This window comes from Neospora caninum, chromosome VIII (assembly GCF_000208865.1).
Source record: "Neospora caninum Liverpool complete genome, chromosome VIII".
Taxonomy (NCBI): Eukaryota; Apicomplexa; class Conoidasida; order Eucoccidiorida; family Sarcocystidae; genus Neospora; species Neospora caninum.
In genome coordinates, this window is record NC_018395.1 from 3,803,655 (window position 1) to 3,831,570 (window position 27,916).

Below are 27,916 nucleotides of genomic sequence, written 5' to 3' on the forward strand. Positions count from 1 at the left end.
AGAAATCCAAAGAGCTTCCACGCTATCTATAGTCCCTGTCGAGTCGCTCAAGGAAGAGTTGACCCTGTTTATGATTTAACGGATGTACAGGTGCTCTTGTGCAGGAGCTAGAAACTATTTCCTATACATTTGGTATATCATCTGCTCTTACGTTGGTATTTACTCTACCTATTCTTACCGGTGGATTAGTTATGATTCTATTAGATTTACATGTAAATACATAATTTTATGATTCTTTGTACTGAGGAGGTAGGCTATGTAATTCAAATGGATGATGCAACTCCACCTTCTGAAGCGGTGTAATAGCATCAAAATAAGCAGGAACACGAGCAGTCCCCGCCATTGTGGAGTGCAGAGAGCATCGGATACTGTGGGTACAAACAGCAGACTTCTCACCTTTGAACGCGTATCTGGAGGACATCTATGTTTCCATCGAACACGCCGCTAGACTTGCCGGGACTGCATTTGCTCAGAGCTAAAGAACGCTTTACCGTGTTCTATGACGTCTGTCCACTCCCATGGACGTATACAAAATTCCAAGAGTTTTCTTTGTTGCCTCAACAGATCAGCCACTGGCACATGGTCATCGACAGCCTCACAAGAAAGATCTTCAATGACGAAGAATGGAAGTCAGCATTGCGCCCCTGCAGTGAGACGAACACGGCTACCAACGAAGCATTAGCTGAGGAGTCACCGCTTTTTTGCCGGGGCTAAAAATCCATAAGGTCTGTCAAAAAATGCTGCGTTCACGTATTATACTATGCGAGGATAATCTGCTAAAAGGCATCTCTGGCCACTGACACACCTTTTCCATTGTACACATTGGCAATCGCATGCTGCCACAGGAATCACAAAAATGGGCTACGTCGGGGTTTACCAACACAACTACATAATGTTCGCTGACACGGAACAGAGCACACCATTGGGGGCTGTCATGTTCGAAAGGCACTACGGACTACAAAACACCGACCCCCAAGACAGACCATTTGCGCAACTTTCAGCCGCTGTACTTGGTTTGTTCAGATGTTTCTTGAGTCTTTAAGTGGTTGGTTGCTTCGTTTCAAGAAGGAACTGTCAACTTCAGGAACTGTGATGGGCAGCGACAGGTTTTCCCGAAGCGGCGTGAAACTTCCTCTCAGCCCTGACGCCGTTCCCCCTACCATGCCACGCCATTACAAGAGACGTTCTTGCCGAAAACGCACCTCGAGACGACCTGCCACTTGGCGAGTCCCGAGGAGCACTAACTGCTGTTCTCAAACAAGACCTCATTGCGGCTGTTTGCTGGCATTTTTGGTCATATCGGAGGCCACGTGCGCCTTTTCTTCGTTGCGGCGCGCGCATACACTCCACCCCACGAGCGCATGCCGGTCAACATACAAAACAGTTCGTTGTTCACCTGCTCCGTTCATGGAACAAGAATTGGATCCGTGGTTGCACACTTTGAAGGCCGATCTAACATTCGGCATGTGTGTGTGTACTTCCAGGGCGTAGCCTGCACAGCAGATAAGACAATTTTCAAACGGCTTGTCGGCATTTTTTCATTTGTGAGTTTCCATGTATGTCGACTGTATTGTGGGAAGACAAGTTTTGCCTTCGGGCATTTGCAGGTCAGTCAATATATATGTCGTTTGCTGACAAAGAGGAATACGACTTGAAAGAAAACACACACGCCATTTAGACCTTACCGAGAATGACGTCTTCTTCTTCAGGGCAGGTAACGGTAACAACGCCATCCGAGTTCTTCCTGTAGGCGTTCGACTTCCCTCTCGAACCGACTTCAACAACGTTATTCAATTGCTGAAGAGAGATGGCAGAAAACAAATTCAGACCGTGCCACTCTCAGCATCCCCTGTCGTTGACACGCCCATGCACTATTTATGTGTCCCTCTGAAGACATGCGTGCATCGTTTGTCGGTTCACACACGTCAACAATAGAAGCCAGGCAGCACTGTTCCCCTCACTTATTGAACACCCAGTAGTCTGTATTGCAGCCCACTTCTTGGCAAGTAGTGGGGAAAGAAAAGAAAGTATACAGCCCTTCAAGCATCTGGGCGATTAGCCGGGAAGTTCCAACATCAGACTAACTCTTGGCTTCAAGCGCTGCAACACCATTATGCTTCTGCAAGCTATCTATCCCCTTCGATCCATACAGACTTCAAACCGAAGCTGCTCCTTTGTTACTTCAGTGAGCGTGGACCCAAACGAACCATACCACGGGAAGACAATACTTACCGAGATTCCTGGGAAAGACTTCTCCACACAGACGGCCCACACGAAAGCCTTGACCGTATTCGAGCTCACACTCTTCGTGCAGCGCGTTTGGCCTACAGGAGGAAGATAAAAGACCACATGCTACATTCACGCTGTTCGCTCTACCAGCTCCACCTGTTTGGTCGCCTATATCCACCATGGGGCCCTAGTGCGACGCGGCAACATGCACGCCTCCCCCAGCCGACGTTTGCTGCCATCAACACAGCCGCTGCGTTGCCACTGCATGTTAAACCAAGGAGCGTCGCCACTTCTGTGGGAACAAGCACCTGGGTGTACTGAAATCTTAGTTGTTTAACAGTGAAACTACGGCTGCAATTGGAGGGATGATTTTCTCACTCGTACGGATGCCATAATAGGGGAAGGCGCAACTCAGTATGAAATATACTCACCGGCCGTGCAAGGTTCGATTTCGGTATTTTCGGAGCTGTAGAATCCCGTCCCAACGCTGAGACCAAAACCGAAAGCAATCTCAGTGTCTTCCGGGCAAGTGGCCACCGCCATCTGCATTGAGAAAAATATCAAAGAAACACCGTTCTCATGCAGAGCCGAGCAGCTCCTGGGCCGGTCTCCTTGCCTCGCAAGCATGTGCTGTCGCGTGGTGACGCGTAGAGAGCAAGAGCGTTATAGTCCACATTTACCCTTGAAATGGTTGTGACACATTTTCCCTATCTAGCGTTTGCGCCGTTCCCAAGCATCTGTAGGCCTTTAGATTACTCAAAATCTCCGGACGACAGAACGACACTTGAAATTTCTTTAGCCGAGGGGCAAGACCCACCTTTTCTCCTGGTGAGGTCTCCGCGACAACCTGGTAAATCTCGTTCACCACTTCTTGACCACACACCATGTAGATTCGTTCATCGTCGCCAGCTGCTTCCTCGGCGCCAACCCCATCGCACTTCTCTCTGAGAAAACACAGCTTCACTACCACTGTCCAGTCCGCACGTTCGGCAGGACACAGCCTTTCAAGACGATAGACAAGAGCCTTGCTGGTGCGGCGTACCACACTGGCAGCAGCTTTCCCCCCGTCTGAAACAGCCTCTCTTCATCGAAACTGAAACAGGTACAAACCGTGCAAGGATTAACTATGTCGCCCCGTACATCAACGTTGCTACTCGGTTATCTATTTTAGACGCATTACTCAAAACACTGGTGTTTCGGGGGTTTCTCCCCGCCCTGCGTTCTCACTGAAGACGAACCACCGGTCCGTGCAAAAACAACAGAGAGGATATAAGACGAGCGCATCTCTAAAAATCTCAAAAGCTGACCTTCCGGCTGTGCAGGGAGCGATGTGGTACTTCGCAAGGTGGTCCCCAATGGTCACTTTGAAGTTCATTCTGATGGCGAAGCCGAACATAACAACCTGGTCGCGGGGACACCTTGCAAACCCAGGCGGGGCGCCGGCCCAGGCGACTTGAGTCCCGCCTTTCAGCTGCACACCAAAAGATCAAGACGAGAACAGGCGACCACCTGACACGAATGTTTACGAGAAGTTTGGGGAGGGCCACTAATTACCTGAATCGTAGCTGAGAAACAACGGAAATAAGGAAGATTTCCGAGCAGGTCGACCAGAGCGCCAGGGACCGTGTGATCACAAAAATAAAAGAGTCCTTTTCCCACGCATCTCTTGCACTGTCTACAGCTGTCAAAGCCTGACCGGCAAAGGATGCCCCTCCGGTGTTTTCACAGTTCTTGAAAATCTAAAGCACAGTGGTTGCGTCGTGACAGTGCAGCTGGGGAGTGTCCACCCCAATAGTCTACTACCTCACAATACGTAGCGCTGATCAGAGGGACAGGAGGAAAGGACATCTCTCGCTCCTTACCACTTCCTGAATGGACCGCGCTGTGCCCTCCAGTGACTGAAGATCCATTGTGGACATGCCAAAGGCCTTTCCATAGTAGCTGACGGCTTGTTTGAATGCCTCTCTTTTGTCTTCGGGAAGCAGGTTCTGCAACGGGAGCAACTCGAGCTTTACCTGATAGACGTAACGCAAATAGACAAGGAGGCGCCACGATCGAACTCCGCGTGGGTCGACAGACGAGTATCAATCTCACACGGTAGGCTCACAGATGGACCGAAATATATGTATATGCTTTAGGAACCGCTGGATACCCGTTCTTCCATGGTGTCTCCGCATCCTGGCCACCTTTCCACAGTCCCCATTTTGTGTGCATATATTGCTAAACTGCACTGTATGGACCCAAAGACCACTGCAGTTCAAATGGCGGGGCTGCGCTCCTGTCTAGACCTCCTGAGTGCTGACTATGTTCTGCTCCAATGCACCACACGCATGTCGCCTTCCAGCTCGGAATCGCGGCGCGCCCGCCGCGAAAACTTCCCCTTTGGCCGCGAACGTGGCCTCGGGGCGGATTCCATTCAGCCGCCAGAATCGCGCGAGGGGAAAGGCTTACTGGCATTGGAAGCGCTTCGACCGAGTTGGCCCACGAAGCAATGGCCTTTGGATCAGAAACGTCCGCCGGGGGCTTGCCGCCAATCACAAGCGCCTCTTTTTCAATGTTCAGGTTGCGCATTTGCGAAGCGGATTCGTTGTTGGTCTTGGTCTGCGACGACGCTCCCATCCCGAAGCCGGCCAGCATGATTTTCAATTCGGCTTTGACGTCGACACCCTTCTTCTTCATGGCCTTAACGTCTGAAGACTTCATGGTTACCTGGTACGTCATCTTTCCTCCTGCGCGTCACAGAAAGGCCGCCATCGTACAACACACCCAAAGATCCGCACAGGTTCCAGCCGGTCTCTTGTGCGTAGCGGGCGTTTAGGCACAACACCGGAAACCATGAAGAGCGCCATCCCACCGACACACAGAGGACCAGAAAAGACGAATCCCTTCTGGAGAATGCGACAAACCTGCATAGAGGCGGGAAGTGTAGTGCGTGCCGAATTGTTCGATAAATCCAATCCATTTGGGGATGTTCGATTGCTGGCAAGCGTCTGTCATATGGTCGGTACGCCACTGCTGTACGGAACAAAGGCTGTCCTGTTCCGCTCCATCGAACGTCGTGGGCAACTGCTCCAGTGCGTCGTCGAAGGCAAGTGTGTAGTTCCTGCGGGTACGAGAGAACTGGACTGCAGATCGATGACCCGATTCGAGATGGGCCGAGTCGGAAAAACAGACGCTGGAAGGCAACGATGGAGGGAGATTCATTTCACTATGTCACATGGGTCCAAGCGAGCGGGCCGCGTACACTACGACGCAAGTCTGCAACAACAGGCTCTCTACGAGCGGCGCGCGGCGGGGGAGGGTGTTTGGCTGCTGCTCGGTCATAGTACGACTACCGGCAGTTCGAGAAGTCGTGCGATGCAGCGAGTGCATGGTCACTTCACTTGTATCTCACCATTTGAACGAATCCGTCTGGGCGATTCCTGCTTCGTAACGAATGCAGTACGTCTTGAGCATAAATGACTTGTTTGATTTCGAGCTGACATCCCGCGCGAATTCTTTGTATCCGGTTGATCCCGAAAAGCTGTTAATTCCCAGCGGATCGCCTCCCTGAAGGGACGCATCTACACTCAGCTCTTTCTGGTAATCTGACAACGTGTCCAGTTCGCTGACGTTCTCGGACTGGCGACAGGCTGCGAAGGGACGCGTATACGCGCCCAGAGGCTGTAGAAAGTTCAAGTCGTTGGTCACGCCGTCTTGGTCTTGCTCGAACGAGAAGACGATGATTGGAGACCGCAGGCCAGGGTCAACCATCATATCCGGATCGCCAATGGGATTTCCTTTAATGCTATCGTACCCGACACCCAGGAAATCTACAAAAAACCAATGCCACACATCGCAGGACTTTCGCGCACACCTGCACGATCTGCGCGGAACTTCGGGCAGCTTCAGACCCTGACTGCAAACAGGACTTGGCCCGACAAGTCTCAGTTGTCCGCTACATCGAACCAGAACCCCTCAAGAGTCTTTGCTGGCCACAACTGACAGTCATATTCGCCAGAGACACCCCCTTTGACGAGGGCTTCAACCAAGCCCATGCATGAAGCGAGCGACGCACCTCCCGCAGAGACCCCGTGGATCCCTCATCGATGTGCCATGTAGCCACTCAGAGGCGACACGTGCCTCTCACGACGCCTGAGAACCATCCGGTACCGAGTCATGGAGAAAGTGAGTCCGGTGCACGCCGAGAGACTTACTCGTCGCAGGAGCGGTTTCAACGGCTCGGGTGTACATACTCCCGGATGCGCCTGGGGCACCCGAAGACGGAAACAGCGCAGACTTGGATCCCTGAAGCGCTTCACCCAGACTGTCTCCTCTGGCTGTCCCTCGCTCGGCGTCGCCGGCCTGGCCTTGGGAGGGAGAGGAAGGTTGTGCCCCTGAATCGTCGGCGAAACAAACAGGACAGAGGGAGAAGTCGACAGAATCGTTCCTTCTTTCCGAGTGCAAGAGATAATCGTCACGGACTCACGCGTTCTCGATCGAGACGCTGCGCTCTACCACACGCCTGTTGGCCTAAAAAAGGTGGCCAGCGTACGCCTGAGACCTGAGAGTCTCTCCGCTCGATGCGTGAAAGCTGCCGAACAGAGAGACCAGGAAGGGCGTCCACGCGAATCAATGCACGATTCCCTTCCCGAGGAGACGAGGAAAGGCACTCGGCCGCACTGGCATAACAACTTAACTCCTGTCGGAAAACTCGCTTGGTGGACATCTCGATAAGGCTCTGCCTGTTTAAGTAATGATGGACAGGGCGATCGGAAGAGACACACGAGATTTTGCACTTCAGACGGTAACGATGTCGCAAGCGCTGTGTGGCAGAGGAGCAAACGAAAATCGACAAGCGTCGGCCTCTCGGTAGTCGCTGCTCTCCCAGCGCTAAGCCCAAGGACTGTAGCGCTGTCTCCTGGAAGTAACGGTCGTCGGTTCTCACATGATGGGGTGCCAAAGCCGGGAAAATCTAGGGGCGATGTACCCAAAAAATCCCTTGCGGATTGTCTCTCCGTTTGCATGGTGCTAGAGGAGCTCTTCTCATCTGCATTGAAAGACTTGCTGAAGAATGGTTTCTCCAAGCCCGAGTCAGACTCGCCATCGCTCTCGGCATCTGTTGACGCATCCTCATCGACCTCGCCGTCGCCCAGATCATCACCATCGGACTCAAAACCCTCGGCGTCATCGTCGTCCCAGTCGAGGTCCAGGTCCAAATCATCGTCCTTCTGCCACATCCGGTAGACAAGCCGAGGCGTTTCCAGCAGGTGAGGGCAGCTCTAGCTCTTGTAGGGGAGTGCTGACAAGTTCAGTGTATACGTGAGTATGAACAAGTTGTTCGATCCTCCGGAGCATATCGGGCTGCAAGTGATAGAGCCGTGACTGCAGATGCGATAAAAAACTCTACTGGCACGTCCCCTGAATGCACAGGGGGATACACACTCGCCTGCCGGCAAGACTGTCGCATGTCCAGGAAAAAAATTGGATCTCATCACTGATTCAGATCCGACCTTCACTGTCATTGCCTGTACATTTTCTGCAGAATCGTTCTACTCTACAGATTCAGTCTGGCTTCCAGGTGTCTCGCTGGGGATATTACGCAGCGTGTGCATCTCTACCGTTGCGCTGGAGTAGTAGTGGACAGGTTGCGGCTCCACGCTCAGGAAGCGCTGACCGGTGGAATGTGGAGAACTCCGTGTGAAGACAAGAGGCGAGGATTTCACGTCGTCGCCAAGCGGCGTGGTTCAACACTTACCACTTGAGCCAAGCTGCTGGCGACTCCAGACGGCACGTGATGGGGGCGGATGGATCTCCTAAAGTGCTGGCGTGTCAACCCGGAGCTTTTGTCGAGCTGTGGCAGATTTTTTGACGTGGGCTCGACGGCGTCCACGAGAGAGAAGAGCACCGCAGAAAGGGCGACCCACGCCAGAAGAAAAGCCGTTCTGCATTTTCCTTTAGAAACGACGACGAATGGGAGCGGCAGGCAAGCGGAGGCCTCCCGGGAAGCAGGCGCAACGGGGATCGAACGTGTGCGACCGATGCGCGTCGACGAGGGCGCAGGGCTAAAAAGTTCCATGGTGAATCGACGATGTGGTGCACGTGCTCGCCGGCTGTAGAAGGCTTACTGTGGATGAACCAAAGCGGGAGCGAAAATCTAGACACCCCTCGAGTTGCGGCGTGTTGCACACAGACACAGAGAGAGAGGCCTAATCTCTGTCTCACAGCGAGCGCGACTTGCCCGAAGTCAGAGTTCTACCGTGAGAGTGGCGCTGCTCACATAAGAAGGGAACAGATTGCGACCTGGCGCTAGCGGAGTTCAGCGCCGAGTGCTAGGATGGCACACAAATCGACAGACAACAAAAATGGTGAGGCACGAAGCCAAGGGACCAGCAGCCTGCAAAAGTGCAGTTGGACTGCCACGTGGATATAAGTCCCTTTTCTGTGCGTTAGAGGGCAACAAGACAAGCGATAAATCGATGCGGAGTAGCCGACCCGGACGTAAAGCCGACACACAGTGCTCACTCTAGGTCCTTGCATAAAGGAAGAAGAAAACGGGTGCACGTAAATTTGGCTTCAAAGGCGCCTCGCCGTCCAACTCAGCCGAGTGTGCATCGACGGCTCCTTCTCACTCTCGATGTGACCCGCCGGCTAACTCTCCCCCGGCGGCAACCCCGCGCGCGTCTAACCGCCCCGGACAACGCTCAGCTCTCGTCGGCGAGCGGTTGTGGCCGGAAGAGACGCTTTGCACAGACACTGACACAATCGAAGTGGACAACGCTGGCGGGCTAATCGCCACGCAGGCTGCAGGCGCAGGCTCTTGCAGAAAGGAACGCTTAGACTGCCCCTCCCACTTTCTGGAGTCGGGTAAAAGAGCAACAATAGACGGGAATTCCTGCAGATACCTGTCCCGCCACCAGCCTGTAGACGGCTGCTCCAACAACAGACTCGCACCTGTCCGCGGAAGGCTCCGAAAGAGCGGGGCTGCAGCGAGGCTTGTACCGTTTCCTCTGGACAGCACGGAAGCACGGCGAGCCCATACAGAAACAGGAAAGCTTCAACCCTTAGAAAAGCGTCAAAGTTCGATTCCGTCACTCTGGGTGAGGAACATCGACGTGAGCAGTTCGCACGTATGCGACGGTCGATGCTGTCGCCCGCCCCCGTCCCCCTGGAAAAACCCCCAATCGCCCCGGCGCACACTCTGCCCAGAGAGAGTGCACGCGTCACGGGAGCTGTGTGTGTGTGTGTGTGTGTGTCGTTCACCTTCCCCCTGCCCAACGTCCACACCGGGGACCATCGAGAGCCAGCACCGTCGTGCCGTGTCCTCTTTGAGAGCCCCGCCCTTGCCCGAAATAACGAGTTGTCATTTTGCGCTTCCTCAAATGCCCCCTTCGCTGAATTTCTGAAGCACCGGCCAGTTCCTGTCGCCTTCAGAGACGTCGGCTACAGCCGACACACGGTCACCTTTTTAAAGTGTATTCCGCCGTCTAATAAACCAATCGTCGAGCGCGTCAGGCTCCAGTGCGCCACACGAACTGCCAATGATTCGCGGTTCCCCCTGATACCCGTAGCGGATGCCGCGACACGTGGATCCAGCTCCGTAGTGGATCGTCAGGCTCTAGTGCCTAGAACACTGTGTTAAAAATAGCACGTGTCGGCTTTTTCTAGCGCGCGTTACCAGGCGTGGTTCCGAAAAGATAACATATCCTCGGTCCAACCTGGAAAGGCTGCCCGACAGGAACTCTGTACAACGGCTGTTGCCACCACTACTAATGTGCATCCTTAAAGCGACAGAAGCAATGACGGTCGAGCCTTCCTATGCCTCTGGCAAAGAAAACCGCCAGCGGATTCGACCTTCCGGGGCGGACAACAACAGAGCCACCGCTGAAATGGAAAGTGTGCGGTCAGTGCTGCCACAGAAGAGTCCAAGTTGAACTCCCATTCTGCAGGGTGTATCCCCACAGATAGGAGGGGGGAAATGTTCATGCCCTCGACGACTGGTTTGTCTCACGGTGGAAAGCGGTCCTCTATACACATATCTGTCTCCGGGCACTGAACAGGAAACATAGAAGCTCGATTTGCAGCAGATATCTTCGGCATGTTGAGTGGTGCACTTCCACAGGATACGTTAACCCAGTGCCCAAGAAAAAAGTGGGGGGACGCATCTCAGCTTTTTCTGTCGCCTGTTGGCGGTTTATTTCTCAGCCGCTGCCTCTGCTTGCGGAAGCGGCTCTAGTGCAATTGATCGTCACGGCTGAATCTGTGGGAGAACGAAGACGCCACACCAGCGTCCGAAGCAGCCAAGCCCCGTAGAACACATGTGCCCCGATTTCTCAGCTCCGGCGAAAGCCGAAAGTGAAAAGGTTCCAAGCGGACACTGGGCGTTCGTCTGTCGTGGTTCCAGATTCGTGTGTTTCTTACACCGACGCTTTTGCGAGTGGTGCGCTCTGCCGAACGTCCCGCGTTGAATCCCAACACCACCGTTTTGGGTATGAAAGCGAATGGACTTTCTCCTCGGGTTCCCGCCACGGACTGGGCTGCGGTCTCCTGCGCAGCGCTCCTAACAGATCCCCGCTCGGATTCAGGGCTGATACGCAACGTGCGCTCTGAGTGTTTCTGTAAAGTGTCAGAAAGTCGCTCGCTGGCGTATCCTGAGATCGTGCGCGAAGTCCACCGAATGAAACTGGTGCGCTCAACTGGAGTCAGAAACCGCTCCTACCGATGCACCACCGCGAGGAAGCGTTGCGCCTCCACCCTCTCTGGAAGGAAGTCTCGGTACAGCGTTCAGAGAAAATCTCCGGAAGGCCAGGCAGGCCGCCCGGTTTCGCGTGCATCTTCTCAGGCCTACACTTAAGCACGACTCCTCCCCTAGTGTCCTGGTCAGTGGCATGGGGATTACAACACACAATCAGGTTCCTTCCACAGAAAACTCATGCACAGACAATCGACTCTACAGACGATGTGTGCCACGAACACTTTCGTTCCGCCACCCCTTCACCAGTCATCGGACCTCCCACAGCTTTCAGATCCGTTTCACAGCACGGTTTTTGCCCTGAACTCCACGCGCAAACTAGCAAGAAAAAGGAGAGAAGGATCTTCTCACAAATGAACGGAAAACAACATGCGGAAAAGGACCGCTAGATACCGAAGAAACGGCACAGAGCACAGCGCTTCGTCTCCTCGTCCTCGCCATTGGGCATACAGGCTTCCCAAAACAAAAGTCGTGCTTTTCGACCGGTGTACACAGTCTCGACCTAGACGACTGTGTTCTCTCGCAACGATGCTTCTTCGCGTGGATACCGCGCAAAAGGACATATTGTATTCAAGTAGCCATGCAGTGCGCCTTTCTTCCGGCGTGCTGTACGCGGCCGCGCAGGGATATACCTGTCTCTGTTACCGACCTTCCCTAAAACAGTCTAAAACGCATTCCCTCCCTTGTGTTTCACCCGACCTTTGCTTCGTAAACGGCACCGACGGATGATACCCACCAGCAGTTCAGAAACCGACCTGAAAACCCAGCTCCCTGCCCCTCGTCAGGAGCACAACACTTGATCCCGACAGGGGGTGTGCTCTACGCTCTGTCCTCCGTAGCGGCAACAGTTCCACGACGGGACTCCTGGGCGGCGGGGAAACCGTCGTGTTTCGTCGCTTTACCCTCGTCAGTAGAAAGAGCTGTCGCGGACTGCTGTGGATTAGGAGTGAAAAGATCATAGATATAACTGTTGAACCCACGATCTGCAAAGAGGAACATATGATCCAAATTGTCGAAGGCTTTAACTTGCACGGTGGAGCGCCACGAAGCGCAGAGAGAGAGAGAAGGAAGCGGGACCGTATTGTCTCCGTAATCGAAAATCCTGCAAAAAACCGGCAAACACACACGACTCGGAACTTAACCCGTCTTGTTCACTCCCAGCTCCCTACGTACTTTGACACCGAGGCTGCGTAACCCGAAACGGAGAACCGCTCTCCTTACGGTATCGGATGGCTGTCGAAAGAGCCACTGGCGTAGTAGTACGCGACATCCGTCGTGGGCTGAGTAAACTTGCTCCAAATGCAGCGGACGGGAACCTAGGCGGAGGGTGGCACACCAGACGGAGACAGAGAAGAGAGGATGAAAAGAAGGGTTCGGCAGAGCTCGACTATAACGTTCGAGACGCTTTGAGGCTCTTCGCCAGTTTACCCCTCGATGGCTGTGCATCTGAGGCGCTCCGCAGCGTCCTCTCCACGTCACCATTGCCCGCACTCCCTTCATCTCTCTTCTTTCCTACCACTGTTCCCTTCCAAAAACGCGCTCTGTTTACCCCACCCCCCTTTTGGTTGCGACGCGTCCATACTCCTCAGCTACCCCACCTGGTGTTCGGACGCACCCTTCTCGCGAGTCTACCTGAGCATGCGTTCCTTCCCCTGGCCTTGCATGTTTCTTCCCCTTTCGAAGTCACAATGCATCTTCTTTGGCCTCTCATCGTCCGCTGGGTCTCCTCTGCCTATCTCCTCTGACACCGCACCGAGGCCTGTCCTCTTTCCCTTCCTCTCCTGACTCGGTCTCCTCGGCGCCTACCTCGTCGCACCCCCCCTTTTGTTCCCTCTTTCCTTGCCTTCTCCTCGCGTTCTTGCTCGCTTGTCACTTTGTCTCTCTCTTCCAACCCCCCTCCCGTTCTCACGTCCTCCCCTCATTTTCTGCTCCTCCGGCTCTTTGAGCACCTCCCTCGCTTTCTGTTTCCCTGTCACCGTCTCGTTTGTACCGCCAACCTCCCGTGATTTCGTTTTCCCTTCCCTTTCCTTAGCATGTGCGTACCCCGGGATCAGCGACGACGCCTGCCATCATGTCTTGAGCGGTTTTGACTCGTCTTTGCAAATCCGCAGGGAGAAGCGAAGTCCAGTTGGAGAGTGTATAGACATCCTCCTCCAGGCCCTCTTCCTTGGCCACACGCAGCGCCTCATCCAGACGGCGTTTTTCCTTCTCTACAAACAGGCTGTAACGCTCTCTCTGTCGCGCTGCCCGGTCTTCGTGAGAAAGGCGGTTTTGCAGCTGAAACTCCCGCAAAAGTGCTTCTCGGCGTTCCTCGGCTTTTGCGAGTGCTTCCTCTTCCATGTGTTCACCGACGGAGTCCGCCACAGGCGACCGGTCGACCCTCGTGTTTGTTTCTCCTTCCGCCAGCTCTTTCTCGACATCCAGACTATCTCTCGCGAGATCTGAAACGCGCGAGAAAGACTGTTCACTCTCGCGATCTCGGGCTCGGCTACCTTGCCCCGCTGCCTCATCAGTCACTACGGCGTCTAGGCGTCTCCGCATCTCGCCAGAAGACGCGCTCAGATTGGAAATCGGATCCTTCGCTCTCTCGGCCACGTGGCTAGCCCCGCCTGCAGTCCTTCCCGCAGGTGACTGGGAAGGACTAGCGGCCGCGGACGAAAGAGCAGGCACGCGCGTCGGCGGACGAGCGACACGGACCACAACGTGATCACGGCCGTATACCTGCAAGTGTGCACACACCAGGACACCGAAACACTGTTTCGCCTCTGACGATGCACGCCTACTTAGGTGTATACGCGGATGCGACAACACAGCGCCTTCTGCAGGCCGAGACCGCACGTCTTGGCGTACACAGTTTCTCCACGAACGCATGTTTGCAGCACCTCGCTGCAGAGCATGCATAGTCCTGAAACAAACTCGAAACGCTCCTTCTCCCGAGCGAGCGCAAGGCATACGAAAGTTTGCAAGCAGGCGTTCCGCTTTTTCAACGTGGATGGCCCAGCGCGCTGGCCGTGGCCGCCCGAGCTGCGTTATCCTCACTCTGGGAATCCCCGGGCAAATCAGGACCGCTTCGCCTGCGAAGAAACACGCCCCACCGATGTTCCTTACCGCGGGATCCGGAAGAAGCGCGTAGATCGAGCCCATCGTTTGCAGCAAGTCTCTCAAGAGAACTGCAGGGAAGAGGCTGAAGTCGATCACGTTCCAAATGTCGATATCCGTTCCGTCGTCGTACCTACAGCGGCCAGCGGCGAGCAAGTGCACGTGTGGCAGAGAACACAGCAGAACGCGAGAAGCGCGAAGATGTGAACCCACGGTTAACCAACTGGTGAAGAGACGCAGGCACGCCATCTAGTCGCCGACAGACTTCGCTGAGAGGTGCGCCGAGCCCGCGGAAATCGGGACACTGTTCTGCAAGTGCAGAGGTGCGTTGTAGACGCGAGTGCACCGAGTTGCACGTGCACTCGAAGAGACGCATGCGCGAAAGCCCGCAAGTGTTGACAGGATCCTGTATCGCGGTGACACGCGGCTAGACCGTAGGGTGAAGAATTCCTTCTCGCCCCTTGTGAAGAGGCGCACGATGCATACGGCACGGCCTCAAGTGGACCCGCTCGGAGACTTCTCTTCCTCCCTCTCTACGATGCTCACCCCGAGAGCAGAGATTTTACGGCCTTGAAACTGCCTCCTGTCGCAGCCGCAACCAGAGTCATGGAGCCAATGTATTTGTCTTTCCACGCTTGGTCCACGACGCGGTTCAAGAAGTAACAGAGAATGATGCTCCCTAAGCTGTGGGCTATCAAGTCAACTTTCCGGTTGTTCAATTCCGTGTAGCGGTCCTCGATGTCTGCCTTCAGTTGCGCATAGTTCAGCTGCACAAGACACGTTCATGCGACGCAGGGAGAGAACCGTCACCCCCCGGAGAGTCGAGGCTACAAAAAGATTCAACCAGAGAAAAGGGCGCGACAGACGAACGCAGTCGCTGTGAACACGGAAAAGCCAGCGCACCAGAAGAAATCTGCAAGAGACGACAATGGCAAACCACCGAGAGGAGCACGCCTGGAAGGTGCTGCCCCGACATCAGTTAGGAAAGAAACACATGGTGGAATGTCCGGCCCGCCCCCAGACAGCAGAGTCCTCTTGTCCTGCCTGTGTCCGTGTGGCCCTTGTCCCCGTCCCTTGTCGCTCCATTTCAGCTTCACCTCTCGTGTCCTGTTGATCCTCCTCCTTCCTTACTTGCCACGGGGGTAAGCGCCAGTCGTAGGGAACCCCACGGAGGGTGACGAACTGGGCGTAATGGAGTGACAGAAGAGTGCGAAGCATTCCATGCATGTAAGCGCTCGCAGGGACGCCGTAGGTGTTGTTCATGTAGTAGTCCAGGTAGTCAATCGCGTGAATTCCGCCATAGCCGTCGACCTGTCAGCAAGGAAAACAGCGGAGAACCACGAAATACTGAAACGCTCAACACACAGTGTGCCTGGGCAAGAGTGTCTGGGGGCACACTGAGGTGAGCCAGCACCAGAACTGAGTCACAGCCCTGGAGACACTGACGACTCCACTAGTTGCGGCGGAGCGCGAGCTAGGCGACAGCAAGGAACACCGGAAGGGGAAGAAAAGCCGATCTTATCGTTGTCCCCGCTTGGCCAAATGTGCAAACGCATCAACGAAAACGCAGTGCAAACTGTTCCTCCGAGGACAAAGAAGCTGCTGACTCACGAGGCGACAGAGACCGTGTAAACCCTCGCCCACAGCTGTTATACATCTGTCGTTCGGGAAGCCCCCGTCGACTTCACTCCCTTCCGAGGACTGACGACCGCGGAAAAAACCACGATCCCGTTTCCTCGCGTGAGTTGTGTCAACTAAAAGGAACAGAACTCAGAGGCTCCCGCGCAAATTATACCTCGACGTGAACACCTTCTTGAGCGGTGTATGTCTCTCCGTTTTCGTCAACCGTCATCTTCATCATCTCGACCCAGCACCTCTGGTGAGTAACGGGGGGAAGAAGGAGACTCAGCGACGCCCAGACACGAAAAGGGACAGCGTAATTAATAGGCGACTTGCCGCATGCCTCAAAAGAGGCATTCGTTACTGTAGCAAACAGGCCGCTTCCTGCTATCCCTGGAACGACAAAGAGTGCGTGGTCCACGTCCGAGTTGGGGCCCGCAGTGGACGACATAGACGCTTCTTGGGGCTCCTCATCTGCTGCCCCCCTTTCGCCAGAAACAGCGAAGGTGGTGTCGCCAGAGTCAGACCGAGAAGATGCCGGGACGGAAAGAGAAAAAAATAGCGAGGGATGAGGGGAAGAGGAGGCGGCACTTTCGCGGGCCGCAGGCGAAGAGTCGATTTTTCTAGAGCTGGTTTTTTCCACAACACCGCGGTTCACTCCCTCGGGAGCCGAGGAAGGAGAGGGCAGCGTCGACTGTACAGACACCGGCAACTCTTCCAAAGACGAAGACGAAGAATCGGCACGGATGGATGCCTGGAAAGGGGAGGAAGGCGAAGACGCTGCAACGTCCGTCTTGAAGGCATAACAGCCAAGTGGAACGAGGAAAACAAGTGTACTGGCGAAACAAAGAATACACGAGAACCGGGAGACCTTCTCCCGGGCTCTTCCCTGCCTGGCTCCAATGAGAAACTCCATTCTGGAAGGAGTGGAGCACTCACTGTTGACGAAGCGGGCAGAAACGGATCGAGAGAAAAATCGAAAAACTAACCAGGGACGGTGGCACGGGAAAAAAGAAAGGAACGTTTACCGAGAGGAGCTAAACAATACGCAAATGCATCTGCTGGAAGAGCGCCAATGGGTCAAGGCTCTGTGTGCTCGTTGTGCCAATCAACGGACCACGGAAAAGGTACGGATGTAGAGTGGAAGGATTCTGCAGACACCGGCGGTATTGCTCTATAGCGCATCACAAGAAACGAACAAAAACGAAGGTGGGTCTTTCATAAACTGGACGATGATGCCTGGGTATCAGCCGAAAAACAGCGAAATAACGGATGCGGATAGCACTAGGAGGGTGCCCCTGCTGCATGAAGCAGCATGGAGAAGAAACGAATACGTAATCACGTTTTCTTACACTGAAAGACCTCCAGGGGAAGACACGCTGCCACTTCGCTGTCAAACAGGTTCAAAATAAATTTAACTTCAAAGTTTTCCCCGAGAAAAGCGCTCCCTCACAGTTGCAACGCCACGCAAGTTTCGTTTACTAGACTGGTCCGTGGCCCGCCCCGAGTGGAAACTGGCAGACACCGCACCTTCACTTCGATTCTGAGACTCAAGCGGTGCGCAGGTGGTTCCCTCCTGTTTCAAAGACTGTGTCTGTCATCCCCGTTCGCACAGCAGTAACAACGCACAGTTGAAAGAAACCCCGTTTCAAAACGGGTCTTTTGTCTTTTGAGCGAGTGAAACGCGGTGACAAGGCGAAAGGGTGACTTCGAGAGAACCAGGTGGCACGTATCGGTGTAGGCGTCTTCCGTTTTCAGCCGAGGACGCGTCCCTTCCCTGTGTGTGCACACGGGATCGTCTTTCGTTTTTCGAGTGTGCCGCTCGAATGTCTTAAGAAGAAGACAACTCAATGTTGCTGCTCACTGGGCGGTTATCCTTGCCGGCTTTCGCGGAGTGCCCGCCAGGCGACAGCGTAGCGACCTCGGCGACGGCTACCTCTGCGTAGACATACTGTGGCACTGGTTCTCTGCTTTTCACATTGTCACTTTCCCGCTGAGAGACAAACTAACAGAACCCTTTAATTTTTACTGCTGTCTAGAAGTCTGGGAGCCTCCAAAAAGTGTCACGCTTTGTGCCTCACTACTCCATCTCAGTGGCGTTGCGGCCGTTGAGTCCATCAACTCACGGCGCACCTGCTTACAGAAAAACGCCGACACTTGACACCCTGGTTCCTCGAAAAGAAGCCTTCCGGCTTTGAACGGAGAATACGGTTCGTGTGCAATGGAACTGTGCGACAGTGACTCTTCGTTTGCTCAGCTTCTGCTGCTGGACTTTGATAGCTCTGACGAATTGAGCGGCACGACCGCGCAGGGGAAGGGCGAACATTCGCAGGACCAGGCGCCAAATCAAGACCACAACAACGTTCGGCTTTTCGTCTCTCATGCAGTATGCCTCGCTTCAAATCGTGAGTCGAATAACCCACAAAGTCGGCGATGGAGAATCGCGGACGTTGCACTACGCTCCAAAGAAGTCCGTCTTACTTGTTCTCACCGACGCGCCTAGATGATGGCCTCTGCGGCGAACAGGTGGATTGAGAACTCCCTACGTATTTTGGCAGGCCGTGTGCATCACACATCGCAAGTGAGCGTAGTACAGAGCTGATGTAGTGAAATCCAGCACACTTGGCGAGATTATCCAGTCCAGTGGGTTGGTGAACAGCAATCATACAGAACTCGATAGGTTCCACACGTTAGCAGAGGGAGAGACGCCAGTAAGCGTATAGTAGAAATGCATCCTGACTGCCTATCTTTACATTCGCACGCTCGACCCTTGACGCTGCAGGTGGCGGGCAGCTTTCAGACTATCGCTGACTACAAACACGTGCAGCGGCCATGTCAGGAGCTATGTAGTAAAAAAGGTAGCTAGGTTCTCAGACGACACCTCAAAACCCGTCCTACCGAAGACTCGGTGACGGAGCCTGAGGGTGAGGCAGGAAGCCTGCGACCAGGAGCAGGGAAGCGCGTGTCAGCAAGATGATTTGTGAATCGGCAATCGAGAGCGCAGACTTGCAGGCACCGGCGAAGCGCCGACGGGATTCCCACGCAAGGTTCAAATGCATAGACCTCCCTGCTCCCCAATAACCCAATAGGCAGTTTCAGGACAACACAGACTGGCAGCTGCAATGTACACTCATTTTTTCCACGTGCATTCAGTGCTGTTGTCCTTGATGGTTTATTTCTTTTCACGTGGGCATGTGGTGCCGCTACAGCGGGAAGGTCTGCAAGGAAACAGCGACGACTGCGTCGCCTTTCTTCAGGGAGAGCGAGCAGTAGTACAGGCTCTTCTGAGGAGTGCACGAGCGCATCCTCCACTGTCTGGAACTCTGACGACATTGAGCTAGCTCTCGTCACCTCTCTGCCCACAAGGCGGCTGACTAGTGAAGCAGGCTGCAAAGCATTGTTGGCCGCATACAGAGCCGCTCCGCTAACTTTGGGCTGCACACGCGGAGAGGCGCTTCGAACAGCTGTCTTCGAATATGATAGCTGCATCGCACGACCGTCTCGTCACCGAGGCCTGGAAAGCCAGCACGGAGTGGAACGAAGTGGAAACAGTCCGAAGAGAAGGGTTTCAGAAACGGAGCCGTGGCGACAGCTGTGCCTTCGGAGGCACCAGAGAGCAGGAGTGGATGACTTCAAATGCTTGACGAAGCTGGAGAGCGTTCAGAACTGTTCTCTGGACCGAACCCTCCCCTCTGCATGGGGAACGTTTGGAGGGAAGATGGAAATACAGGAAGAACCGGAGGCGGCAAGCTGCTCAATCAATCAAGTACCGTGGAGTCCAGTGACACATAAAAAGCCAACACCCCTCCACTGTTCCCCTGCTTGCTCGCCAAGACAAGGAGGAAGGAGGCGGTGGCAATTTGTTTGCGTATTCAAGGAGGTAACTATGGAAGAAGCTACAGCATTCGGTATCCCATCGTCACAGCCTCATGATTTGCTCCGAGGAGCTATACCAGAATTGCGATACAATCACGGTATTTTTGCCGTGCACGAAAACCCAAGAGCTTTAGCCGCTGCCCTCCCGTGGCGCTTGCTCTTGCAAAACATTCCTCCCACTTGTCCTGCGCATCTCTTTTTTCAGGCTACGCTGGAAAGAAGGAAGGTCTTGGGCGTGTATGTGTTTGCGACTCCACTAGCTCAAGCGCGACATGAATTCCGAACTTGGGACGTGACGCGGGAGCCGCACAAAATTCGTGGACAAGCGTCTGAAGAAGGCGGTCCCCGGAGCAGCTGTTTCACAAAGAAGGCTTCTTTGTGGCCACTCTCGTATGTCGAGAGCAGAGGCAACGCAACCCTTCACATCTTTTTCCTTCTCCTCTCAGCTACTTCCATCACTGTACCACTGTTGCGGGCCGCAGGTGATGCGGGGGTATTGCCCAACTACGTCTCCTCTGTGCCTGATGGCGGACGCCCTCACGGCGCTCGAGAGGCCAGCGCAGGGACGGAAGATCAGACGAGCGACTGTTACTTTCCCGAAGAGGACAAACAAAAGGGAACCAAGGCTGCACAGAGAACGGAAGACCGAGACTGTGCCGTTCACGGCGGCAAAGGCGACAGATTCCGCGGCTCAACGATCCACCACGAGGAAATTTTTGACGACACTTCACAACCCACGGCCGGTGCCAACAGTGGAGGACTCCAGGCTAAAAAGGAGACGAAACGCGGCCGATATTCCATTCGTTTACCGGCCTTCCTGCGGGTGTGTTCGACCTTTGCAGTCCGCCGCGGGGGGCTCCGCACCCCTCTTCAGAGTGTCACTTCTGTTTTACCGCGAGTTAGTGCGTTGGAGAAAGCATGCGCCAGAGAAAGCGCTCTCGCAATTGCTGCAACAGGAGCAGTGCCGCAAATTCTCAAGTCCAGGCTGAACTGTGGCGCTGAAAAGTCGAAGGCGACTGGCCGCAGGGGCGATGCTAATCTTTCGCAGGAAAAGCCGGATGCGAGACCACAGAGGCCCGAGTCACCGAGTGAAGAAACGCGGTTACGCTCCACATCATGCTCCCCTCGTGCTTCCGCGGGTGGTGTTCTGAGGACAGGACCACGAGTGCAGCAGCCATGTCCAAGATTTGAGCGTGAGGCCTCGCTGCATTCGCGCTTCTCCGGCATCACGTTCCACGACTCGTCACGGAGACTGTGGGCCGCCGGTGTTTGTAAGGGAAAGTCAATCTGGTGTGCCTCATCAGCAGCTGAGGATTACGATTTGCGGAACGAAATTGCAACAGAAGCTGAGGCCGCGTTGCTTCTCTTGGACACTCTGAGGAGCTTGGGAGTAAACACGATGCATTCGGTCCATCCCAGCAGAGATCGCCGCTCCAGCACTCCACTGTTCGCACGGCTGCATTGCATCCGCTGGCCCGTCACTTCTTCTTTACAGCAGAGGCTTCCTTGTCGACAAATCCCAGGCCGCGCATCCTCTGCTGCTACACAAGCGAATAACGAAGCGGATGACACCGACGACGTTAGGTCGCCTTGGCACGTGGACCGTACCGCCCTAGCCCCGTCTCAATGGGTGAGAGAAAAAACCGTGAATGATTTTCACTCGGACTCAGCAGGGTGAAGAGCACGCGTTCGAATAGTTAGGTGAACTGTCGTAAATGCTGTGCTTTGCCGCTGTAATTATTACGAGGAGATGCCCCTAACTGCTCCGGATATAACGACAATGTCAGGTGTAAAAAAGTACCTGGTACAGCTGACGCTTTTCCGAAGTTCCACGACTATCTTCAGAGAACGGCTTCGATGTGTTCGTTCCGATAGGTGGACACTGGATTAGGGTATGAGCGCACACAAACCATCACAGCACACATTTCCCATTCTTCGGGTATATGAATACGGAGGTTGGTCTGACTTCCAATGTTCCCTATTCCTTGTTTGTATTTCAAACTGGAGCTTCGCCTGGCTCCTGGATGACGCGCCTGTCCCCGGCCCACCTGGCTGATTCGGTGTACTCTCTCCGTCGCCAGCTTCACTCCGTCCTCTTCATCCTTTGCGTACAGATCCTGTGTATACGCGATAAACGTATCCAGGTTGTTGCTTCGTTCCTACTGTCCCGGACAGTCAATCCCTTCCTCACTCCGCTGCCATCTGCTGTCCATCAGTGAGATTCCCGCCCGCTCTTGAAGTTTTTCCACAACGGGCCCTGGAAAACTGTGTATTCCAAGGCACTGCTAACCACGAGACAAAACCACAACTCCGTCGATTCCTAGACGAGCCCCGCGTAGTGCATCCATTGCCACGTCTGATCGTATTCTCAACGCAGACGACATGCGACGAGGCAGCCGCGTGTGAAGAGAGCTAATCCCCGCCGTATGATGGTCCTCTCGTTCCTGCACTAGCGCGGCATTCTGGTAGATAAGACCCGGAAGTGTTCGATTGAATGGGTTTGATATGTTTCCTTACTCGACAGTTCCGTACCATAACTTTCTTTCCTCATGCCCTACTCCACAGCCGGGCGTACGATGCTTGACAAGTCAGGCTTCACTGTCCAGACTGACCAAGAAACTTAAAAGACATTCTAGAACAAGGCAGGGGCTGTCTGACTCACTTCGCTTTCCTCGAGCGCGTGTGCCTGGTTTGCTAACAGACTGATGGCACTTTACGACGCCTTTACAGAAGATCCATGAAGACGATCCAGGACTTGAACAGCCGCCACCTGCAGAAGAGGCCGCTGGCGCTCTGGGGTACAAAAAGCAGGATGTGTGATTGTTTCTGTATCTTGTAAGTCGCAGCGGTCATGAGATGGCGAATAGGGCCTACGAATTATTGCGCGAAACTGATGACACGGAATCGTGTTCACCTACCGTTCTGTGGTAGCCGTCCTGTCTTGCAGGGTGCGCTTTGGTCACAGTGTAGAGCCTCCAGATGGACCCTCGTAAGTAGTGAGTGATTCACCCCGCGTTGGAAACCTACGCGGCCCTAGTGGAACTTCCTTACAATGCTGGCAGACGGGCGTTACATCTGTCGCTCGCCCACAGGCTACAGTATCGCGAGTTATCGAATCCGGGTGAAGTCGTTGGACGGTGGTGACATGCAGAAAGTGAAAAAACCCCAGAAGATCGTTGTCTTCAGGAGGTTGCAACACGTCTGGTGCGGAGCAGCAAACAATCGGGAGAAGCGGCGTATAGCCCTTTCTCCGCTGAACACGTAACACAACGTTGAAACAAGCCTTTTGTTCGCATGCTTCTACGAATAACGGAACGGCACCACCACCGATAGCGGACGGAATTGCAGATGTTGTACGTCCATTCACCTGTGACTAAAAAGAAGCCTCGACACACACAGGCCCTCTCTTCCCTCCCTACATCAGCAATGTAAAACGCAAAGAAGAGGCTCCTCCCTCTACACTCCCGATAAGGCGCATAGACACGGAGTCCCTACAAAACAATTGGTATTCCTATGGTGAACGCAAATAAGCGAACGCTGTTAACAAGATGTTCGGGAAACGACCTGTGACAAGGATGGACAAAAACCTGATACCTTTTGATTCGCTGACAACAAAAAAAAGACATTGACGCTTGCCAAGAAGACTATATTAGAAAGAACCGCATGTAGTCCAATTCACCGGGAGATTCCTGGCCATCTCGGTTCACATATCACCACACACGGAGAACCTCGGTGAAAGCAACGAAGCTAAGATCCGGTTCCACCTGCTTACGCTGTCTCGCCCTCGAGTCACACGGCAGCAAAAAAAACTTCCCTTACAGATACGCATTTAAAAGGGGTAAACTCGAAGAAGCCCGCTCAACCATACGCACCTCGCCCCGCGCACGCAAAAGTAGACCGCTGTGACTCTTCACATCTTTGTAGCCTTCCAGCTGCCTCGACTCGCCGTACGAGAGAGAGGAACGTTTCGGGGGTACACACGGATGTTGAGTACTTTGGACGGTCGCTCTTTTTCATTAAGATCGCATACCCAAATAGACAACTCGACGACGCGACCATGCCCAAACCGCCGACAGATGGACCTGACAGGAAAAGAGCTTCGCCCCGTCAGAAGCTGCTACGCTGCGTTCAGTAGGGCGCCCCAGACTGGGAAGCGCGTTCACGCCCTCTTCTAAAGTGCGTATTTCTTGAAAGTGTTACCAAAGTTTCGATGTAACACTCGGTCGCTCTCTCGGGAGGCAGTCGAATGTTGCTGCTTTATCGGATTCGCGACAAGGGACATCCGAGCACCCTTGAACGGAACAGCGAAGCCCGACACGGACTGCCTTCATCTCTCTAAATGCTTGCCGTGGCCTTCATCTCTCTAAATGCTTGCCGTGGCGCAAGCCAGCCCCTCCTTTTACTTTCACTGCGCGTTCACATTTCCTTGAGATTCAGATATACCCAGGAGAAGCAGAGAATCTGCACGTGCGACTTCGGACCAGTCTCCCAGCGATCAGCGTCAGCGTTCGCCGTGCGCGCGTTCAAGTGTTGTGACGGAATGCGCAGCCGATGTCGAGGTGTCCGTGGCCTGAGACAACAGAATCGCGAAACCAAAAACAACACTCTGTTCGAAAGGAGAACGGCCACTGTATCCACCGCAACGGGTTGCTGGGACGCCGACTGACCGCGGATTTGTTTCGCGGACTGGAGAGACTCGACGACGCATGGTGCGTCGGAAACGCTCAGAGCGAAGGAAAGGCGATCAAGGAAATTGATCCCCCTCGTACCTTTGTCAGACATCGAACGGAACATCGTGAGGGCCGCGTCCGTCACGGGGCAAGTCAGGGGGTGAGCCTGAGGTAACAGACGAGAGGTGACAGAATCAGGTATCTCGCGTCCTTTGCCTAACAGTCCCTTCGTTTCATGTGCAAAGCGCGACAGGTGCGTGGAAGGCATATTTTCGCTCTGTCTGTTTTAGCTTCCACTTTTTCGGTCCCTTGTGCACGGCACGCCGTCTTGCCGCTCTGTCTCTCGTTCAGCAGCAGTCCCTCCTCTGAGCACTGTGCGTGTGTGGAAAACATGCACTCTAGCGTCTCAAGTTTGCTGCGTTTGGTCAAGATCTGGTTTTCGCGCGCGTCGTGTGCTTTCTCTGCTTCGCATCTCTCTGCCTCCTTACCTCGAAAGCGTCTCGGCATAGCACTAAGTCCTTCACAATTAAGTCAACTGAGAAGCCGCCTGCATACGCGCGACTCGCTGGTGCGCCGTCCACGATCCCTGGTGCAGGGTTGTACTGCTCCGCCGACCAGCATCTGCATGCCCAGACGGGGAAAACGGAAGTTTCTCTCAGTCCAGTCTCTTTTTGCGAATGTGACGCAAGAACACGTTCTCCCCACCGAAAACGCAGCTCCGTCGACATACAGTTCCACGCCCAAATGCAGGCGCCACGGCCCACGAGACAGCTGTCCTGCATGCAGCGGGACTTGGGTGCCAGTAAGCCTTTGCAGAGAAGCAGAAACGGTCCACCGAGGCGAGGACAGACACGGCTGCCAACGGTTCTGTACAAGGGCCGACCCGCTCCGCGACAAGCGCCCCAGAGAAAAGGCCGCATGCTGTGAAAGTGCACGTGTCGCTCATTCGGAAACGACGCACCTGCCAGAAGAGGCATTGACCACGTCGTTAAGAAGCTTGAGATCGACACCAAGAGCCTCCCCCAGCCGAAATGCCTCGGCCACGCCCAGCATGGAGGCAGCCAAGATGAGGTTGTTGCACACCTGCATGCAATGCCACGGGAAAAACGCGACCACAACGAATCTGGAGCGGAAGACGACACTTCTTAGAGTTCGGCGGAGAGGCAGGATGAGCACCGAAGGAAGAAACGCACGTCCCGAAACTGCCGACACAGAGTGCATTCCCGGGACTCGCAACTTAGAGCATGCCAACTACACAGAATAAATAAAAAGTCGCGTTTTCGCGCACACCACAGACAGCGGCAAACTGACCGACACCCGGCAGCAGAGCGAGCAGCCCGTGAACAGGATGGAGTCCCCCACAACCTGCTCGTCCACAAACTAAAAAGGTCAGGACGAAGTGTGCATGCAGTGAAACGGTGGGAAACTGAAACATCGACTTCTCTCCGCTGGATGACTGCTTTCGTCCTGTGCTTGGGGGCGTCCCCCTCGAAGACGAGCGGGAACATGTTGGCTGTTACGATCGCTCTAGAGACAGGAAGGAGACGAAGGACTGCGCCTTCGTTTGGCCTTCCCATCTCGACTACAACCGTTCTCGGTCTCTCCACTCTCCACTGCACAAGCAGAACGGAAGCGACAGCGGTCGCCTCTCCCGCCCGTGCCTGAGGAGTGGAAAAAAAAGTCATAAAAACCGCGCAGGCAAGGGAACTTTCGCATTCACTGATCCAGAAAACTGTGAAGCGACACGTGTGGAATGGCGAGACTTCGGACACCGTAGGGTATGACCGTTGTGTCCACGACACCACACATAAACAAAAACGGCGTCGGAGTACGCGTTGCGATTCAGGAAACCTCACGTGCGTCGAAACAGAACACAGAAATAAGAGTTCGTCCAAAGCGCCACGCGTGCTGGTGTCGTAGTTCCACGTTAAACACAAGCGACTGGACTCTGTGAAAAAGCCGGCGGGAGATGGAGCCGCGACAGTTCGATGTGCGGAAGAGGCTAGTGGCGTACATGCGGCACAATGCGGGGCAGCGCGAGACCAAAACAGAGAGATTGGTCGGGAGGAAATGAGCGAGGGCGACAAAGAGCACTCAACCGCGCACCTTAAAGGCCTGTCCCGTGCCTACGGCTTCGCCGCAGTGCACGACTCGTGAGCCCATCAGACGGAGAAGAGGCGAAGCGATCGCGACATCATTCCTCGATCCTCCCACCATGAAGGTGAGAGTACCGGCAGTAGCAGCTGAGGCAGCGATGCAACACAGCACAGGGACACCTCTGGAAGAAACACGGAAGACAGGACTGCCACGCCCGGAGAGGAAACGAGAAGGTAGAAAAGAGGCACAGGTGGGAAACGACGCAGAGAAAAGACCACACATGCGCAGAGGAAGTGGGAGATACAGAGAATCCCGCCCGAGACGGGACGGATCCAGCACATCCCTTCTGGCCTTCGTCTCGCCTCAGGTTTGATGTCTTTCCTCGATTCTTACCTGGGACGCCGCCAGACACTGGAGCATCGACGAAGTGATGACCTCGGCGCTCCGCTCCTGCGGCAACCTGCAGCGACGACAGGGACGAGACATCGAGAACCGAGATGGGCCACGGTTCAGACGTCTATAGGCAGGATCCAGCCTGCTGGCCGCCTTTGCGCAGCCCAACATTTGAACCGTGGCCACATTTTCTCGGCTGTGAGTGTATTATCTCGTAAAGCCTCTCCCACGGATGTCCCCTTCTGTCGCAACGCAGGGCGCTCTCCCAGACGCGATACCCCAAGTCTCGCTAAAAGGGTACAGAGGGATTTCATGGCCAGGACAACGCGCCTGTGTCCCTTTGTTTCAGGGTAATTTACCTCGGCAGCCTGCAAAGGTCCGATAGTGCTACAGTCGATAACGAGCGCACGACACGTCCCGGGGGCTTCCACGTTCTTCGCGCATGCATGTCCATCGAGGGCGTCTAGCAACCCGTGCTTGGAAAACAGAACCTCTCCGACGTGACGTCCTGTCGGCAGCATGCAGACGACGAGGCCGAACGGCGATCTTTCTCCACCACTCTGTCGCGCCAAGGTCGGCGTAGCGCCTTCGTTCGTCTCGCCCGGATGCGCCTCGTTCTGAAGAGCGACGGGATGGGGAAACTCAGAAGACATGGCGAGAAACGGATGGCGGCGCTCGCGTAAGGGGTCTGACGCCTGCATTCGAGTCTTCGCGTCGTCCTGTTGTCTGCGCGCTTCAGTTCCGCGAGCTCGCAACTCTGGATTCGACGAGAAAATCGACTCTCGCAGTTTGCAGCCGAGGTCCTCCACGGAACAAGCGGGGACTGCGCCGAACTGCGTAACGTACTGTACGGCTCGGGGTTTTAGAGGGTCATAGACGCACAGACGCACACCACGCCGCGCCAAGAGAGTCGCCATGGGCAGCCCCATATTGCCCAAGCCTAAGAACCCAACAAGCGGTCCTCTTTCCATCTCAGCGTTTTCTTCGCTCTTCGCTGCACGGCCTGAGCCGCCAAGCGCCTGCAGCGGAGGCTCCTGACGGGAGGGGATCCCATGCGGGGCGCAGCCGAGAGGGGAGCGTGCGCAGGAGGCGAGGGTTCGACGACGTGGAAACAGAGAGAGTGAAGTCTCTCTGAACGAGACAGGAAGGTCAGGCAGAGAGCGTGGACTCTCCCTTCCTGTGGGCAAACACAGATGAGTCG

At 54.6% G+C, this 27,916-nt stretch overlaps 3 protein-coding genes across 3 annotated transcripts; all 3 read right to left on the reverse strand.

Annotated features, from left to right (window-relative positions):
- Nucleotides 1-1,265: 1,265 nt before the first annotated feature.
- Nucleotides 1,266-8,287, reverse strand: NCLIV_034870 (MAC/Perforin domain containing protein, related; the record flags this gene model as incomplete). Its single annotated transcript, XM_003883689.1, has 13 exons — nucleotides 1,266-1,492; nucleotides 1,686-1,797; nucleotides 2,233-2,324; nucleotides 2,661-2,772; nucleotides 3,047-3,173; nucleotides 3,537-3,700; nucleotides 4,092-4,244; nucleotides 4,681-4,958; nucleotides 5,136-5,332; nucleotides 5,624-6,041; nucleotides 6,426-6,605; nucleotides 7,157-7,439; nucleotides 7,967-8,287. 13 exons carry the CDS (start codon nucleotides 8,285-8,287, stop codon nucleotides 1,266-1,268), a joined length of 2,664 nt encoding a protein of 887 aa, XP_003883738.1.
- A 3,492-nt stretch (nucleotides 8,288-11,779) lies between these two features.
- Nucleotides 11,780-16,595, reverse strand: NCLIV_034880 (putative 1-O-acylceramide synthase; the record flags this gene model as incomplete). The annotated part of the gene is made up of 7 exons (XM_003883690.1): nucleotides 11,780-12,062; nucleotides 12,182-12,276; nucleotides 13,004-13,681; nucleotides 14,069-14,192; nucleotides 14,606-14,826; nucleotides 15,191-15,370; nucleotides 15,855-16,595. The coding sequence occupies 7 exons, from the start codon at nucleotides 16,593-16,595 to the stop codon at nucleotides 11,780-11,782; spliced, it is 2,322 nt and encodes a 773-aa protein (XP_003883739.1).
- Nucleotides 16,596-24,078: 7,483 nt separating this feature from the next.
- NCLIV_034890 (putative 3-hydroxyisobutyrate dehydrogenase) lies at nucleotides 24,079-27,644 on the reverse strand (the record flags this gene model as incomplete). The annotated part of the gene is made up of 7 exons (XM_003883691.1): nucleotides 24,079-24,125; nucleotides 24,325-24,391; nucleotides 24,714-24,846; nucleotides 25,187-25,308; nucleotides 26,332-26,468; nucleotides 26,716-26,782; nucleotides 27,075-27,644. The coding sequence occupies 7 exons, from the start codon at nucleotides 27,642-27,644 to the stop codon at nucleotides 24,079-24,081; spliced, it is 1,143 nt and encodes a 380-aa protein (XP_003883740.1).
- Nucleotides 27,645-27,916: the final 272 nt, after the last annotated feature.